Below are 18,059 nucleotides of genomic sequence, written 5' to 3' on the forward strand. Positions count from 1 at the left end.
CTTCCCTCTTTTATTTTGATTCTGACCTAAAATAAGTTATGTCACAGCCGTGACCCAGAGCTCACATTGAATTCCGGGGGTGCCGGAGAGGCACGACATCAGGGACACGGTCGGACCCCAAGTGGAGCTTGTCACACGCGGCCTCCCAGGCGGGTCCCCAGTCACAGCTGAGATGAGAAAGGCAGCCCAGGGTCATCGGGAATCTCGGGGCTCCTGTGTTTTGAAGACGACTGACCCCCACCCACAACCCCCGGGGAAAATTTTGTAGTTAGCACAGCTTAATGTCATTAAATACATATGGACAAGGTAAGTCAGTGGTTTAGATAGACTCTTAGTGTGTGGACTGAATTCCCTACAAAATACCTTTGAGGTGGTTTAACTGCAATCCAGCTGCAGTGAGAAGCATCAGAGTCTTCTGAACCAACAGAATTGTTTCCCACGACAATTGTTACTTAAGAAAAGAAGAAACATACAGGAAAAGTGTTAAAGGGCCCAGTTACCTGGATAGATACAGACTGTTTCTGTCCCTGCGTCAGTAACAAATATCTTTGAGCACAATCTCTACTTTTAATCAAACCTGTTAACTGCATACAGACCTATTCTGACTGATGCTTTGACCCAAGGTTAAAAACTCTATCCGCGGGCTTCCCTGGTGGGGCAGTGGTTGAGAATCTGCCTGCTAATGCAGGGGACATGGGTTCGAGCCCAGGTCTGGGAGGATCCCACATGCCACGGAGCAACTAGGCCCGTGAGCCACAACTACTGACCCTGCGCGTCTGGAGCCTGTGCTCTGCAACGAGAGGCCGCGATAGTGAAAGGCCCACGCACCACGATGAAGAGTGGCCCCCGTTTGCCACAACTAGAGAAAGCCCTCACACAGAAACGAAGACCCAACACAGCAAAAATAAATTAATTAATTAATAAACTCCGACTCCCAACATGTTCAAAAAAAAAAAAAAACACATTAAGTCCCTGGAATTTATTAAAAAGAACTCTATCCGCGTTTGGTTTTGGTGCTTCCGCAGCAGGTGTGGAAAGGTCCGCCCACGGCTTCCTAGCCTGCGGTCCCCACGACGCCCCTGTCCCTCCATGTTGGGGACGAGGGCAAAACCAGGGCTGCCTTTGGTAAAATACCACACACAGCACCGCGGCTGAGGGCACGACGTCCCTTTAAATCGTGTTCTCTTCTTCCTCCTAGATAATATCATCAAGAGGATATTTAATATTCTGAAGTTCACCTGGGTCCTGTTTCTGGCGACCGTGGACAGTTTCACAACGTGGTTGAACTCCATCTCCAGGGAGCACATCGACATCTCCACCGTCCTGAGGATCGAGAGGTGCATGCTGACCAGAGAGATTAAAAAGGTAGCACTACTGGCACGGTTCTGAAAGTCAGTATACAGAGCCCCAAGTAGGATCAGACAAAACCCGTTCTCTCTAGACAGCTTTACATAACCCCTTTGCTTTCTTGTATATTTAAGTCTGTTCCACGCTCAGAATGAAAATAATCAGACGCCACACACACACTCACACAGTCCCGGGATCTCGGCCAGTGGGTCCTTTCTGTCCCCTCCCATCACCACCGTTCGCAGCTGCACAGGCTCTGTCGTGTCTCATACAGGGGCATGTTGTATAGTCTGGCAAGTTTGATGTGAAACTTCTCATAGGGAAAATTAGGATATATGCAGAGCCACAAAATACAGCCACAGATGGTTTACAGATTACATTTGAAAAGAATAGTTCATTGCTGGAAAAGTTACTCTGACTTAGCAAAATTATCTACCTATAAGAAGGGATTTCTTTTTCAATATTTTAATTTTAGTTTTGGAGATGTAAGTGACATATAACATATTAATTTCAGGTTTACAACATAATAATTTGGTATTTGTATATATTGTGAAATGATCACCACAGAAAGTCTAGTTAGCATCCATCACCACACCTTGTTATCAATTTTTTTCTTGTGATGAGGACTTTGAAGATCTGTTCTCTTAGTAACTTTCCAATATGCAATACAGTATTGTTAACTATAGTCCCCATGCTGTACACTGCATCCCCAGGATTGATTTATTTTATAACAGAAAGTTTGTACATTTGACCATCTTCATCCATAAATGAGAACGGGTTTCTGTGCAGCATGACCCAGTCACATCGGGCACCATTAATTCAATGAGTTAATGTCGATCCCCAGCTTGACTAGCTTGGCTTTTCATCCTATTCAAGGTGTGCATGATGGCGGAGGGTTGTCCGTATTGAGCAGTGCCGGGCAGCTGCACAGGCCAGTGCTTCGTGAGGACCGTGACAATGTCTCCTTCTCTGCAGGGCAACGTCCCAACCCGGGAGAGCATCCACATGTACTATCAGAACCACATCATGAACCTTTCCAGAGAGTCGGGACTGGACACCATCGATGACCGTCCTGGCGCCACCGCAGGTATACAGACAGCCCATAGGATGGACAGCTTAGATTCCCACGACAGCATCTCCAGGTACGTCACGTGCTCCACGATGGTGTTGCTTTTGACAAAGGTAACAGAGGTGAGAAATGATGGGTGAGGTGCAGATTAATCAGAATCATGCAGGGTGCCCAGCCATTCCGGGCTGTCTCTGTGGCCACAGCCAAGCAGAGCATTGCCTGTCCCTGGACCGGGCAGATAGAAGCAGGAATCAATAATAATTATTAGCAGGAGCTGTATGATTCACAGCCACAGGACTGGGATTTCCAAGCTGGAGTCAAGTCAGATGGACAAGCCTTCCACATCACAAAACGATGAATTGTATCAAGAGCTGCCTCTTTAATGCCTTTAAAATGCTGCTCCAGAAAGAATCTTCTGTTCTAGAATCTTCTACTATCTTTTGCCATCCTTGATCTTTTTCCTTTCAGAAACGTTACTTTATGGTTCGTAATTTTAGAAATTTGAGAAGTGGTTCTGTCTGCCCCCATCTTCCGCATTGTGTGGTCACAGCCCTACTTCACACAGGCACCTGCGCTGACCCTTCACCTGGGGCTGCACTAAACACTGTGCATGGGTGTCTTCACTTTATCCTTAAAAGACCCTTCGAGATGTACTGTTATCATCCCCATTTGACAGAGACATGAGCCTCTTCTGAAATGTCATGAGGCTATAGACTATTGCCCAAAGGGGGAAACCACACATAATTACAAATTTTTTATGTAGAACTTCAGGGGTTTCACGGGCCTCCGGAATATTATATGTGAGCCTGGCTTAAGAATAGTGGTTCCAGAACCAAACTCTGAACCAAATGGATCAAAGAGAAAATTAGAAAGTGAACTGAAAATCAGCTGTTCATAAAATAAACATACATGATTCGTTATTCCTGAAAGTTACTTATTAGTGACTTTCAGCTGTGTAACCACTGAGACTATGGTCAATGAAGAAAGTAACTAAGTACTGTAAATCACAACTTTAGGAGGTCGACGAAGAAAAAGAAAATAAAGACTGGCCAAAATAAAATCAAGTAACTGCCTTTAAATCTGGTCCAAGATGACAAACAAAGCTGAACCCATAGTCAAAAACTGTGAGGCAGGAGATTTTTAAATCCATCGATTGCTTTTTAACAGAGACTGTCGAGTATCCCAAACATTTTTAAATGGTCAATCCGTCAATACACTTACTAGTAGAAAGCTAATACCTTCAAAATTACTTTTTAATGTTCTTTTACTCTTTATTTGTAACCTAAAGAAAAGGGAGACACAGTAGGTTCATTATGTCATTAGTAACTGAGTGAACATATCTGCCCTTTCCTTAAAGGCTGAGCAGAGCTTCCAGTTTCTTTGTTGAGGAAACTTGCAAATCATGTGTCTGCATTAGAGTCCACAGGAAGCCTTGCCGATTGCTGGGGAGGCAGTGACCTTCTCTGGGAGGGACTCCCAGCATGGAAGCTTGCTCTCCAACACCTGTGCCCTGCGGCAGGGTAGCGTCAGCCCCGGCGGGGACATGGGGACACACACGCTCCATGGGGCCTGGCCCCTTTCCGAGGACCCAGCCTGCGTGGAGCCTTCCTACTCACCCCATCTCAGCCACTTTTCCCTCTGGCAGACAGTAGAGGGGGTCAGGGTGGGAACCTGACAACGGAGTTTGTATTCCCTTTGACTTATTGGAATCGTCCCGATTTCCTTCAAATCCAGTTGGAAAAGAGCGCTTTTTAAAAAAAATGGTTGTTTTATGAAATCGGATATCCTCTACCTTCCCAGAAAATAAATTAGTTTAAGTTCCTTCAGGAAACGGTGACATTCTAAGGAACATTCCTAGATAGGACCAGAGTGGTTAGCATTTGAAGTGTGTGCTGTGTGCCCCTGGGGCATCTCGATGAAGACATCGTCCGATTAGATTTGTCATCTGTTATTGTGAAGCTTCTCCTCTTCCCTTTCCCTTTTAAAACTGTCCTGGCTTGGATGACAAATTGGTCCACTGCAAATAACCCAATAGTCTGGGGTTGTGTGGGGTCCGAAAGTGGGCTGATGTGACAGTACAACTCACCTAAGAATTAACAAGGTTAATAGGACTTTGGAGTCAGAGCAATGATACCTGTGCAGAAAATCGAGCAGGTGAGGGCGCACAGCATCTTTCTGCTGCAAACTCCCAAAAGGCCATGGGCTCCACCTCTGAAAATAGGAAATGACACAAAAGCTCACAGATCCTGTTCCATCATCTCATAAATGATGAAACCGACCCCGAAGAGGGGAAGCGCTTTATCTAAAACCCAGCAGGCAGCCAGTGTCGGTCGGCGTGGCCCAGGCCCAGGCCCACTGTGCTCGTCCACTGCGTTCCTAGTTCATCTCCCCATCATCTCCTCTTTTTGTCCAGGACGGGCTGACATCTAAAGGAGTCAATGTCATTTTTTTAAAATCCTTATTAGAGACTGTTTGGTTGCCTGCGTGTTCCCCCCTCTCATCGCCCAGCCCCCGTGTTGGCCACATGGCTGTAACGTGCAGTCAGGGTGCCCCCTCCAGAGCACTTGGGGCTTGGTGGGGGAGCTGTAACTCCAGGAACCTGAAACCCTTTGATGGTTCCAAGAGAACCTCGAATTCCCTACTCCCACAGGGGACCCCAGAGGTAGCTCCACTGTCCTGAATGGCTTCCGTTTCTGCCCCATGGTCACTGACTGTGGGCGTCTGACTGCAGCCGGCACACAGCAGGTCCCCTAGTGCAGCCACATGTGACATTTATTCAGGAAATCAGCCGTCCAGTATCACAAGGGTCAGCCGGGTCACTCGTACTCAAGCTGAAGATTAGTGCCCCAGGAGCCTCTGTGTCAGGCACTTTGGGGGGTGTGTCCCTCTCTGGGGTTAAACTCTGCATATGAACTGCAGTCACACCTCTGTCTGAGCTCTGTTGGCTGCATCTCCAGTACTGTGATCACCCAGTAGCAGCTCAGCCCTAACTCTGCCGCCCTTCCTCCCTGATTGTCAGGTGACAGGAGCTGAGGATTTCAGCCAATGGGCTCCCGCCCTCATGACATCCGCCAACACCTAAAACGTGATCTGAAGAAAACCATTCATTAGGCTCAATGAACAGTTAACAGACAAAATGGCCCTGCCACTGCTGGATTTCCTTTGTTGTTGCCTTTTACCATTTTGTTTCATTTTTTTGATGTTGGTTTATATCCAGTTGCATATCAAACCAGCATCTCTTCTCCAAGCCATCTAGTTTGGTTCAACTGAATATCACTCAGAAAATGGGATGGAAAATTCAGTTTGTTGTGGTCAGTCCTGAGCTTCCCTCTTTCCCTTTGGAGACTGTGTTTTTAAAAAAAAAAATGACATTTTTATATAAAATTTACATGAGCAGATATTTCTGTGTAACCAGTTCGGCTACAAAATGCTCTCAATGAACTCAGAATTGGGTGGGGGGCTGTGAATAAAACATGTTTCCTTTCATCAAAAAAAAACTCAGTTGTAAAACTATGAATTCTGCTCTGTGAGAGAAAGGTCGGGACTTGTCTTTATTCTAGTTCCCTGTCCCACCCAGAGAGTGACATTTCCTCATGTATCAGCTGTTATATTCTTTTCAGCCCAGTACTGCTGTGTTTTATCTTCCCTTTTCTGTCCCGGAGGCCCCGCTGCGATGGTCGCTGTCCGTGGTGCTGGAGTGGCGCGTGGTTTGCTGCATGGCGGTGTCTGGGTCGCTGACCGTGTGTGACTCATGTTCCAGTGCTGTTTTAACACTGTGTCTCTGTGACTGTTTGCGCTGCTAGCTGCTACACGGAAGCAACCATGCTGTTCTCAAGGCAGTCCACCCTTGATGATTTAGATGGACCAGAAACTGTTCCTAAAACAAGTGAGCGCGCTCGGCCCGGGCTCCGTAAAATGCTCAGCATGGATGTGTCCTCTTCGTCAGCTGAGAGCGCCAGCTTAGCCTCCAGGTGCTCACACGTGCATGCGTTGTCCGTAACCGTGTCACCTCCCCCCTGGGTCATTGCACAAATGAGTTCTTGTGACCTGTGTGTTTTTGTTAATTTTTATTTTAAGAATGTGCATGACTAACCAAAGCATAACCACTGCCCTTCCTGGGATACAACTGGTCGTTCCCAGGACAGCATTCTATTAAACTAACTGCTCTTTGGTTTTTGTCTGTTAGGAGTTTCTTAAAAATCCTACTATAAACATTGTCCTTCATTTTGTAAGTATTTCACACTTTTTATTTCCAAAGGAACAAGCATGTTTCTTCCTCCTTGGTTGAGGGCTCAGGTAGGTGGTCCTCACAGGGAGAAATGGGTCAGGAAGGGCAGGAAACTTTTTCTCACGATTTCATCCAAAGATCCATGAAGTAGGGGAAAAAAAATCCCCAAATCCCATATGTAGTCACATTTGGTTGATACAGGATGAATCTGTCCACGTTTTATATGCATAATTAACATAAAAGTCAGGATATATTTTACCATTGGTTTTTTAAAAAGAATATTATTGTGCAGTAGAATAGATCACCTTTGTAGACCTTAACTTGTTTGGTTTGGAAACGATTACTTTGGGCTTAAGTTTTCTCATTAAATCCTATGATAAAACAACAATCATTTAGAAATGAAATTACTTGCGTAAAAGCCAAAAGCTTTTTTGAATTGCCTTTGAAAAGTCAGCAGGAGCACAGAAGCACGAGCGGCACTGTGCTTATCCCGACACCAAACAACCTACCCAGATAACCCAATCCAAAACTAATGTCAGCGTTGGCAAATCAGGGGGGTGTTAAGTCCTTGTTGCCAGCAGCTCTGTATCTCAGTTCAGAGCTGCAGGAGGCTGGCGCCTGGTGTTTCTGGGAATGCCATGGCCATTTGAGATGTCTTCTGGCTGCCACATGCTATGCCATTCCACTCTGTTGATTCCTGAATGTACCAGGATTTGCTGAATCCCTTTGGGGCCAGACCTCATTTAAAACCACAGAGAGCGTGCCTGTGGTCGCTTACGGTCCCACTGGAAGTTAGACCTGGCGTGGGGCTGGCTCCAGGGGTCTGAAAACTCAAGGGGGTGATCAGTCAGTTTCACGGCCATGTCTAATCAAGGTGAGTCTTAGCCAAAGGCTGGCTGGCTTGGTGTTCCGACAGCCTTCTAACTGATGTGCACGCTTAGAACCAAAGCCCTGGGGACGCTGAAGACCCCTGAGTTAGGATCAAGAGCTCAGACAAATGTGGTTCTCAGTCTCAGGGCTCAGCCAGTCACATTCATTCATTCACTCACTCATATGTGCTCCAGTGTCCGTGACAAGGAGAATGCGCACAGCCTGCGTATTTGAGCATCCCAGTGTTTATGTCCCCAGCTGCGCACACGTGCCCTTCAGATAGCAGCACCTTCTCAGAGTCTAACAGATTATCGCTCTACACCCGGCAGGCTCTGCATCTCTAGATGACTTTGCCCCCTCCCCTTCAGGGCTGGGTGTGTCGAGGTAGACAGTATAGAAAGCACGCTTTGAATTTCACGGCTCTCTGCTGTATTTCATTTCCAGCTTTTCCTGCACGGACCTGGCAGGGAAAGTTAGAAGGACAGGAGGGATGCAAAAGAGAAGAAAAGGAAGCAAAAGTAGAGTGAAGATAATGGCAGAGGAGCTCATGAAAAAGGAAGCTGGAAGGGGAGCTGGTAGCGTCGTTGGGAGGAGAGAGAGCAGGAGGGCAGCCCGAGCTGGGGACTCAGCCCTGGGGAGAGACCCTCAGGGCAGAGAGTGGTGGGTGGGGCTTCCACATGCCAGGCGGTGGGGAGCCAGGGACGGGGAGGTGGTGAGCATTCAGTCAGATGTAAGAGGCACCAGTGAGAAAAGGCAAAGGATGGAAACACAGGGAGAAGCAAGCATGCAGGAAGTGCGCCGTGTGTTATAAAGCATGCCATTGTCTTGCCAACGGTCCATCATTCCCGTCCTCCCCTTATGGATCTGGGTTCCACTGAGAGTAGAGTGTATCTTGGCTAAGACCTGCGGACCCAGCCAGCTGAGTCTTCTCGTTTCCGTGAGCACCTTTCTTTAAAATCCATACACTGGGAGGTGAGCTGTGCTCACTGTGTCTTGATTGGAAATAACCACCAGGCCCCGTGGCTGGGAAGCTTGATGGGATTGAAAACCTCTGCTCAGGAGGCTTTAGCACCCTGGGAGCCGTAGCCCAGCCCACCATCTCTGCGGACCAGACAGATTATCCAGACGGAGCAAAGCCGGTGGAACACGGGGGAGCGAGGGGGCGTTTCCCCCCACGTGCCTGGATGCGTGGCTGTGGGTGCCCTCGGGAGGGCGGGGAGTGGGATGCTGAGACCAGGCGGTGCCCGTCCCTGTGTCCCGACAGTGAGCCCACGCAGTGCACGATGCTGTACTCGCGCCAGGGGACCACAGAGACCATAGAGGAGGTGGAGGCCGAGCAGGATGAGGAGGTGCCTGAGGACACCCAGTTCCCGCAGGACCCCATGAAGGACGGCGAAGTGGAGGCCCCGCCATCCTACAGCAAGGCCGTCAGCTTGGAGCGCCTGTCTTTTGACTCCCGGGACGACTCGGGGGGCCAGACCCACATGGCGGTCAGCCCCGACGACAGCCGCTCAGACCGCCTGGAGGCCAGTATCCTGCCACCCCTGACCCATGAGCTGACGGCCAGCGAGCTACTGCTGAACAAGTAAGAGCCTCGGCCACAGCGAAGGCCACAGCCGGGAGTATCCCTTAGTGCCCGCTGGGCTGCTGGGCGCAGAGACCCACGTGCAGAACGTCCACTCGGACGTTTAGAGGCAACGTGCTGCTTTCAGTACTTCCTGCACCGCAAGTAGGAGCCAGCTTGGTGCTTCTACCACTGAATCGTACAACCAGCAAAGCGTCTGTAACAGACGTGAGTGCTCACGTCTCTCTTTTATTTATTTATTTATTTTTGGCTGCATTGGGTCTTCATTGCTCCATGTGGGCTTTCTCTAGCTGCGGCGAGTGGGGGCCACTCTTCTTTGCGGTGCACGGGCTTCTCATTGTGGTGGCTTCTCTTGTTGCAGAGCACAGGCTCTAGGCGTGTGGGCTTCAGTAGTTGTGGCTCACGAGCTTAGTTGCTCCGCGGCATGTGGGATCTTCCCGGACCAGGGCTCGGACCCGTGTCCCCTGCATTGGCAGGCGGATTCTTAACCACTGTGCCACCAGGGAAGCGTCTCACGTCTCTTTCTGTAGCACAATATGAGGTTGACGCCACAAGACACCTGGGGACCCGGGAAGCAGGGAGGGACACCAGGGTCACACCAAGAGGAAGTCAGTCATCTGGGGGAATTAAGACCCACGTAGTGTCACGCTGCTTATTCTAACAGGATGTTCCATGACGATGAGCTGGAAGAGTCGGAGAAGTTCTACGTTGGGCAGCCCCGCTTCCTGCTGCTGTTCTACGCCATGTACAACACGCTGGTGGCCCGCTCGGAGATGGTGTGCTACTTCGTCATCATCCTCAACCACATGGTCTCTGCCTCCGTCATCACACTCGTGCTGCCCATCCTGATCTTCCTCTGGGCCATGCTGTCCGTCCCCCGGCCCAGCAGACGCTTCTGGATGATGGCCATCGTCTACACAGAGGTAGGCCTCGGGCGGAACTGGCCTGCCCGTCACAGGGCGTCACTCTGGGTGGGCCTGCCCGGCTCCAGACAATTTCACATAAACAGTCAGTGAAACTGATATTCTTAGGTGGACACATGATTATAACCAACAGTTACCTGGTGCCGGTAATTATATTTATCATTTCACACCTCACACCGCATAGGGGCTAATATCATTCCATCTAACAGATAAGGAAATAGCCTCAGTGAGGTTAAATAATTGCCCCGAAGTTACCCAACTAGCGAGTGGTGGGGGAGGCCTTTGAGGTCTGGTGTCTGCCCTGTGGTTTCAGCCACCAGGACGGTAAGTGAAAGGCAGACACAAGCGCGGCCCAGGGGCCGGTGCACAGTCAGTGATGGACACTGCATCAGACAGTACAGTGAGCACCTTGAACAGTTTGACGCAGCATGCGTTTCTCCCATTTTTAAACCTAAAGGCAATTTGCACACATCAAAACACAAAGTCACATACCCACCTCCTTAAAAGTCTGAATAACAGAAAAGGAGAATTGCCACCCTGTTTTCATCACCCGTGAGGGGACAAGAGGCACTCTGCCCAAATATATGAACCTGCCTTTCTGCCCTGCCCTGTTGTGTACGTAGCAGTTCACAAATTCCCATGGCAACCGTAAAACTGGGAGTAGAAGGGAGGCTCTTAAGGACATTGCTCCTCGGGCCATCACGGTTCTTTGTCATCTTAGATTTGTGAAGAAGCCCCATTTTCTTACCTGGCTCAGAAGGAAAGTTTTCACTAACAGTGGAGCTGTAATTGCTTCTTCAAGGATAGTACTCATCATGGTGTAGAGTTAGAGTCTAGAAATTTTATAGGTGTACAAGTAATTCAACAGCAAAATTAAAACAAAGTTATGTATTAAATCATCTCCAAAGTATTCATTTTAAAGTATTGCTATCATGCATCTTATTTCCATAATAAAAATAAAAGATGTGAAGCCAAATACATACCCATGACTTTAATTAGTCTGTCTAAATAATGGCTCTTAAATATTACTTCCATTGCATAACTTGGTGATCGGGGCATAAGTGACTCCCTGTTTGGGGCCTGGAGATTCTCCCCAGCGCCTCTGCAGGAGGAGCTTCTTACCTGACTTGAGGTAAGGGCAGGTTCTAGGAATGTGGAGAAGGGAGAAAGAGCCGCTGGTGCACAGCTTTTGTCTTGAAATGAGATCTTCCCGATTCAAAGTGGGGCTCTCCATTTTCTCTGTCACACTGAGGCGTTGTTGATGTTAATTCCCTCCACAACCCAGACTTTGGGCCACAGCTGGGGGCTATGCTGGGCAAGAGGAAACAACAGAAAGTTTTAAAAAAATGGTCGTTCCTGTTTCTCAGTGGTTGCAGGTTCCTGTAGCGAACTGATGAGTGTAAACGGAGAATTGCCTACAGTTCAAAACCACACGGCATGGGTGGGCACTGGTGCAGAGCGCGGCAGGCGTGTGGCCTCTTGTAGCCGGGGTGGGGGGACTCGTCAGCACAAGGGGGTACGTGGGAAGGAGAGAAGTTCGGCAAAGGACGAAAGCAAAGTGAGTCCAGTCCTTGCGAAGAAACGAAGGCGTAAGACAGCCCGGCGAGCGCAGGACGGACGGGCCGTGATGGGGCTGCAAGGAGGCTGGAGGGGCGGGCAGCAGAGGCGCCCAGGGATGCCTGTCCACGGGGTGTGAGCTCAGCACTCGGTCCCTTGGGTTGAAGGAGTTGAATGGGACATGACTCCGGCAAGTGTGTGTTTTAGCAAGTTTTCATAAAGTGGAGGCTTGGAAAACAGCCGGGGTGAGAAATATCACGGTCCGGACCAATGTCACCGCATGGGGGGCTGAGAGGAGGGGGCAGAGGAGCAGGTTCAGGAAGGGACACTGGGTGGGGTGCAAGGGGGGTGTGGCTGGACTCTGGCTTCTGTGTGGGTACCCAGCGCTGGGTGCAAGCACCAGGGTAAGGGACGCAGGGCTGCTCTTCACAGAGGCTCGACTTTGGGAAGAAGTGTGAGAGGAGGAGGGCTGAAGGGGGACTCTAGGTCAATGGAGGACTTGTAAAACTATTTTTATGGATGGATTATGTGTAATGAATTAACCCCTGATGACGCAGACGTTGGACGATGTTTCAGTGTCCATCTCTGCAAACATCTCCACGTTTGCACCGTGAGCTAGTTACCAGCACAATTGGCAAGATTTTGTTTCATTCACTTTTATTTCTTGAGCACTTCCAATGAGCAATAAAATGGTGAGAAGAGAGAGATGAGAATAAAGTAATACCGTGTACAGCGAGCCTGTGTGGTTTGCTCCTAAAGATTCCAAATTAAAGCAATACCCTAAAGTATAAAGATAAAGGTCTTCCTGTTCTTGTTGGTTCTAATTACCATAGTTAATAGCTGAATACTTGTGTAAATATCCAATTGAATCAGTAGAAATTAGCCAATTCCTCAACAGTAGCAGAAGTCATTTAAGCCGAGTCAGAAGTAACATAAATGGCCCTGATGTATCCGTAGTCACAGGCCCTGGAGGTGGGCTTCCCTGGTGGCGCAGTGGTTGAGAGTCCGCCTGCCGATGCAGGGGACACGGGTTCGTGCCCCGGTCCGGGAAGATCCCACATGCCGCGGAGCGGCTGGGCCCGTGAGCCATGGCCGCTGAGCCTGTGCTCCGCAATGGGAGAGGCCACAGCAGTGAGAGGCCCACGTACCGCAAAAAAAAAGGCCCTGGAGGTGAGATTCTGCGCTTGTCCTAAAGTCAGAGTCTGAGAATGAGAATTTGTTATTCCACATGGTGTGTGCATTCCCAGCAACAAAACTGAGACTTTTTCCCCTTAATTTTTTTGTGTCACTGTTTCTCCTATAGAACTATTCTTAAAAGGACTCGTTTTTTAAAAATTTCTATCATCTGTGTGCAGGTGGCAATTGTGGTCAAGTATTTCTTCCAGTTTGGGTTCTTTCCCTGGAACAAGAATGTGGAATTGAACAAAGACAAGCCTTACCACCCACCCAATATCATCGGGGTGGAGAAGAAGGAGGGCTACGTTCTCTACGACCTCATCCAGCTGCTGGCCCTCTTCTTCCACCGGTCCATCCTGAAGGTACTGCCCGTTCACAGCCCCTGAAAGATTCCCGAGAACCCGAGCATTGCGATCGCATGGGGACGAGGGTCCATGGGGTGGGGTCTGTGTGTGTGCTCTTTTTTTCCTTGTTAACAGACAGTTGTGTTCATTTCATTCATTTTCTCCAACACTGTGTGCTCAATAATGGAGTTTGTAATAAATCAAGGTGAAATTTTCCCGTCTCTACCCTGGGTTGAACACAGCCTAATTAACCCAACACCCGAACGGTGAGCAGTTCTTACCTCCTGATCCACGGCAGATCATCAGGGAGCTGCAGTTTGGGGTCTCCTCTCCATCCTGACCTCGGCCCGCCCCCTTCTAGTAGCATTGCTTCTCTTGTAGTTTCTTGTCGTGAAACCACCGGCTTTAGTGAGAGACCATCTACGTGATGGGCCTGGGAAGGCCAGGGCTGTGCTCCCAGAGAGCACAGGCTGAGAAAGCCATTCCCTCGTTGCTCTGGGAAGACCTGTCTACAGAGTGACCTTCTCGGGATCAGTAACTCCTGTCATCCCACTGAGAGTCTGTGGGGCTTTCTCTTCTCACACACTGTGAATTATAAGCTAAACTTGTAATATGCCACTCAACTCTAAAAATTAGATATTGATGTGCCTGTGGTCACAGTCTTACTTTCCTTCTCTTATTTTAACCTTGTCTCGTATAACGTATTTTAAATTCATTTTATCAAGTAGTATCTTTATTCGTTCCTTTTGAGAACAAGCTTGGCCTCAGTTAATGCGTACACACACACACACGCACACGTACATGTAACAGTATGTTCAACTTCTGTCCTATTCAGTGGGCTGTTTCAAACAGGCTTTCATTGGTGTACCATGACCAAGACCTTTACTCTGCCTTTTGTCACCTTGCAAACTGCAAGTCCCTAACCCTTCACTTGGCGGGGGGTGGCTTACCTGAGTCATTGGGGTGTGGTGAGTTTGCAAAGGTATTTATCCACAGGCACCCATTAGCCAAAATAAAATTTGCTTAATTTTTCCAGTTCTTCTGATGAATATGGTAATTACCTGAATGTAGCCAATTTACTAATTCTTGACGAACATATTAATAGATGTTTAACCTTATCTTTTTAGTTCTAGAAATTAAAGTTTTAAATTTCAGCATTTAGTATAATTTTGGCCGCTTCCAGTTTCTCTTGCAAATTCTGAATCCTTTTGCGTGTCATTTTAAGAAAATTATAAAACTTTAGATACTTTTATTACTTTTTCATCAACATTCAGATGGTTTAACAGCTATGATTTTATATTTAAAGCACACAATAAATGAAATTTTGGTGTTTCATATTGGTACACTTACTCTGATTTCTTCTTTGAAAATGTCTTATATACAGTGAATATATTTGAGGTACTGTAATGCTGAAATTTTGGCTAATGGTATGAAAAATGCTTTTTGTAATGATAAATCCTTTCATAAAAAGACAAAACTATCCTACAGCTTTTGAAAAAATCATTTTTTTCAACCTTTTAACAATGCTGCTTTGAAATCCAAACAATTAAAAACTATGTGCAAATTTCAAAAGTGGTTAAAATTATCCTATTTCTATGAATAACTATAATTTTATAAATAATTGGAAGAATTAACAAACCTAAATAAATATGCTACTGAGAAAGCAGTGAAAGAATCCAAATACGTTAATAAAATGTTAACAAAAGACAAAGCCACTTTCAAAATGATTTGAAAGAAATCAGTATAAACTGAAAAATCCCATTACGAGCATCTAAAATGTCTGTTATAAGAATACATTCATTGAATGTGTTTAAGAAATATATATCTATACATAAATATTTAAGAAAAATCTGTAAATTACGTGACTCTGTCTTTGGATGAACGGATCGTTCTCCGAGTTGGTTTGGCAAATGGGCCTGGAGCTCTTATTCTCTACAGAGTCAGACGGAGGACTGGACGGGGTCCTGGGGATAAATGCTAGCCTGGCAGCCAGGGCGCTCAGGGGGCGGACAGCTCACTGGGCAACTTCGTCCAAGGTCAACACCAGGGCGACTTGTGGTCCACGTAGCATCTCATTCCAGGAAAGTCCTGCTTCCTCAGCCCTCTCTTCTGCAATCCTCCCTCCTGTCCTTACCGGCCCCCTTTATCCCACTTCCTTGAAGCAAAAACCAGGCTCTGCAGGATGCGTCACAGACTCTCACACGTGGGCCGGCATTGTTGGAGTAGAGGATTTGCAGGTCTGTTCCTGGGTCAGCCGTGGTGATCCCAGGTGATCCCAGGATTCAGGTCTTGTGGTGCAGGCTGGGGGAGGAGCAGCACCGTAATTCCAGTACAGATATTTGGTGAGCACGGGGCGGGGATCAGTTCACCCATGGTCACTTCAGCTCGGTACTGCCGGTGCACGCTGTGAGCACAGCAGTGTGTGCTGGAAAGCACTTCCGCTCAGGGAACCAGCTGCGTTGATTCTGTTTGACCTCCACCCCATCATCTGTCTGCATCTCCACTGAAGAGCCAAATGCTATGGTCTATGCCCACCGCCTCCACTCTGCTGGGACCGTTGGAAAATTATAGATGATGCTCTTTCTTAGAATCCTTTGCACTGCTTTGGGTTTCTAATCTTTTTTTAAATTTCAGTTTTATTGACGTATAATGGATGTATAATTGACAAAGTTTTATTGACGTATAATTGACAAATGAAATTGTAAGGTATTCAAGGTGTACATGCAGTGATTCGATAAACGTATACATGGAGCAAAGGCTCTCTCCCTCTGGTTAATTAGTGCATCCAACACCTCCTCACCTGCCTCTCTGTCTGTTTGGTGACAGCATTTAAGTTGCACTCTCCTAGCCAGTTTCCGCTGTACAACAGTGTTGTCAGCTACAGTCGCCCTGTTTTACGTTTATCCTGAGGGACGCTCTGGTGGCTGGGATGTCATAGGGCAGAATCCCAGCCCCCTCCCCGGAACGGCGGGCTGAGCTGTCCCTTCCTTGCCTTCTCAGTGCCACGGCCTGTGGGACGAAGATGACATCGCAGACAGTGGCTCTGACGAGGTGGGCTCGGACGACGCGCTGTCCCTCAGCCACGGTAGGAGGGGTTCCTCCGACTCCCTGAAGTCCATCAACCTGGCCGCGTCCGTGGAGTCGGTGCACGTGACCTTCCCCGAGCAGCCGGCCGCCATCAGGAGGAAGCGCTCCAGCAGCGGCTCCCAGACGTCCCAGGACTCCAGCTTTTCCTCCAATAGGTCCAAGAGAGGTATCTGTCACACGGTGTCCCCAGGCTGAACCATTTCCCTCGTTCCAGTGGGTCCGGGGCAGGGGAGTTTTTTGGGTGCTGTCGAGGAGACAGATATTGTGATGTGAAAAGAATGTACTTTGCAACCAGACAGACGGAATTCCGAGTCTGGGCTGAGCTGTTTGTGTGGCCCGGGGCGATCACATCACTGTCCAGGGTGTCTGTCTGAGTCGTCCCCGGGACGAGGATTCCAGGTCGTGGAGAAAAGTGGCCAGCACGCCGCCTCGTACCTAGTGGATGTTGGATACAGGGTAGTTATAAATCATATCCAGAGATTCTGCTGAGTATACATCACGATTTATTTTGAAAATACATTTTAATCAATGGGAACTTTTAGCCAAACCTTCTTAGTTATTTCCTAAGCTAGTTATTAATTTCTTACTCAACAGCCAGTAGTAGGAAAGTACATATGCGTTCCAGTTGCCCCTCTTGGGGTAAGTGGGCTTTTGTGTTGGTAGTGCTTCTGTCTGAAGCCTTCCAGACACTCTGTATTCATCAGCAGAAGACATTTTTCAGGCAAGCACTGGCAGGTCGTCTCCTATTTGTTTTACAGTTACAGACATTTGGACCTGAAAAAAGGCATGGGTCCTGGACCCAATCTAGAAAACCCGCAACAAAAACCTGGGACCCCACTGAGCACGATAAAAACTGTTCTATGGTCTACTTCCTCCTGGGACAGAGGTCCCACCGCGGCCGAGGAAAGAGCCAGCAGTGGGTGTGAAAACCCACGGATGCCTTTGGCTATGGAAGCAGAGTTGAGGCTGCAGATTCCAAGTTCTCCGCCTCTGTTCTTACGGGCATCTGTGTGTCTCACCTTCTAAACAGCTTCAGACCATCCTCTGTCCTGGGGGCGGCGGGGCTTCTGCAATATTTACGTCGACAAACCTGCAACTCACGGTGCATCTCGGTTTCTTTTTACTTTCAGGCAGCACAAGCACCCGAAACAGCAGCCAGAAAGGAAGCAGTGTTGTGAGCGGCAAGCAAAAAAGCAGACGGGAACTTTATGTGGAGAAGCTTCGAGAACACTTAATCAAAGCAAAAGCGTTTACCATAAAGAAGTGAGTGCGTGAGAACGCCTTGGGGCTGGGGAGCTGGTGTCACTCCACATCAGCCAGAGGTGACGAGTGAAGTGACTTGTCCCACCACAAACATCATCTGCTTCAGGCAGAACGAAATAGCCCATCGTGATACTGCTTTTAAAAATCACTTTCCAATAAGGATGATTTATTTTTACATCCACTGCATTTCTAAACAGACTTTTTCTATTTGAACACGGGCTCACCGTGTGTATTTCCAGGCATATGAAAGAGTCCAACCAGACAGAGAGGGAATGAAGTCAAAGCTGGAAGGTTCTTAGAGATACACTTACCCCATAGAGGGAAACCGAGGTGCACGCGGGAAGTGGTTGGTCTGTCCTGCCGCCCAAGTTCACCAGCTGAGTTCACAGGCCCCTCCCCCAGGTGACAGGGATGCAGAGACAGGAGTGGAAACGGGGGAGGTGCAACAGGGCTGGCCCTGAGTCTGGGCTCTGAGACCGAGGGCGCTGCTCACCTGAACGTGGCCTTGAACTGAAGGTGGAACCCAGAGCACAGTGAAGATGGGGGGACAGGGGCTGGGCAGACAAGCCAGGGCCAGGGCACAGGGCCATGAAGGATGGAGCGAGGTGAG

At 48.3% G+C, this 18,059-nt stretch overlaps 1 protein-coding gene across 4 annotated transcripts in view; it reads left to right on the forward strand.

The window, feature by feature from the left end:
* Window positions 1-18,059, forward strand: part of PIEZO2 (piezo type mechanosensitive ion channel component 2) — a gene marked incomplete at its 5' end in the record, with an annotated part of 334,873 nt that overhangs the window by 297,704 nt on the left and 19,110 nt on the right. For 2 of the 4 annotated variants that reach the window (XM_082668432.1, XM_082668433.1), the window contains 8 exons: window positions 1,199-1,365; window positions 2,323-2,489; window positions 6,220-6,387; window positions 8,779-9,099; window positions 9,764-10,022; window positions 12,935-13,117; window positions 16,100-16,352; window positions 17,317-17,449. In XM_082668432.1, the coding sequence (XP_082524558.1) occupies window positions 1,199-1,365; window positions 2,323-2,489; window positions 6,220-6,387; window positions 8,779-9,099; window positions 9,764-10,022; window positions 12,935-13,117; window positions 16,100-16,352; window positions 17,317-17,449 (1,651 nt within the window). The remainder of the gene's footprint in view (window positions 1-1,198; window positions 1,366-2,322; window positions 2,490-6,219; window positions 6,388-8,778; window positions 9,100-9,763; window positions 10,023-12,934; window positions 13,118-16,099; window positions 16,353-17,316; window positions 17,450-18,059) is intronic. The other 2 variants (XM_082668434.1, XM_082668435.1) reach the window with 1 other exon arrangement.

This window comes from Grampus griseus, assembly GCF_964374135.1.
Source record: "Grampus griseus genome assembly, chromosome: 12".
In the NCBI taxonomy this organism is placed as follows: domain Eukaryota; kingdom Metazoa; phylum Chordata; class Mammalia; order Artiodactyla; family Delphinidae; genus Grampus; species Grampus griseus.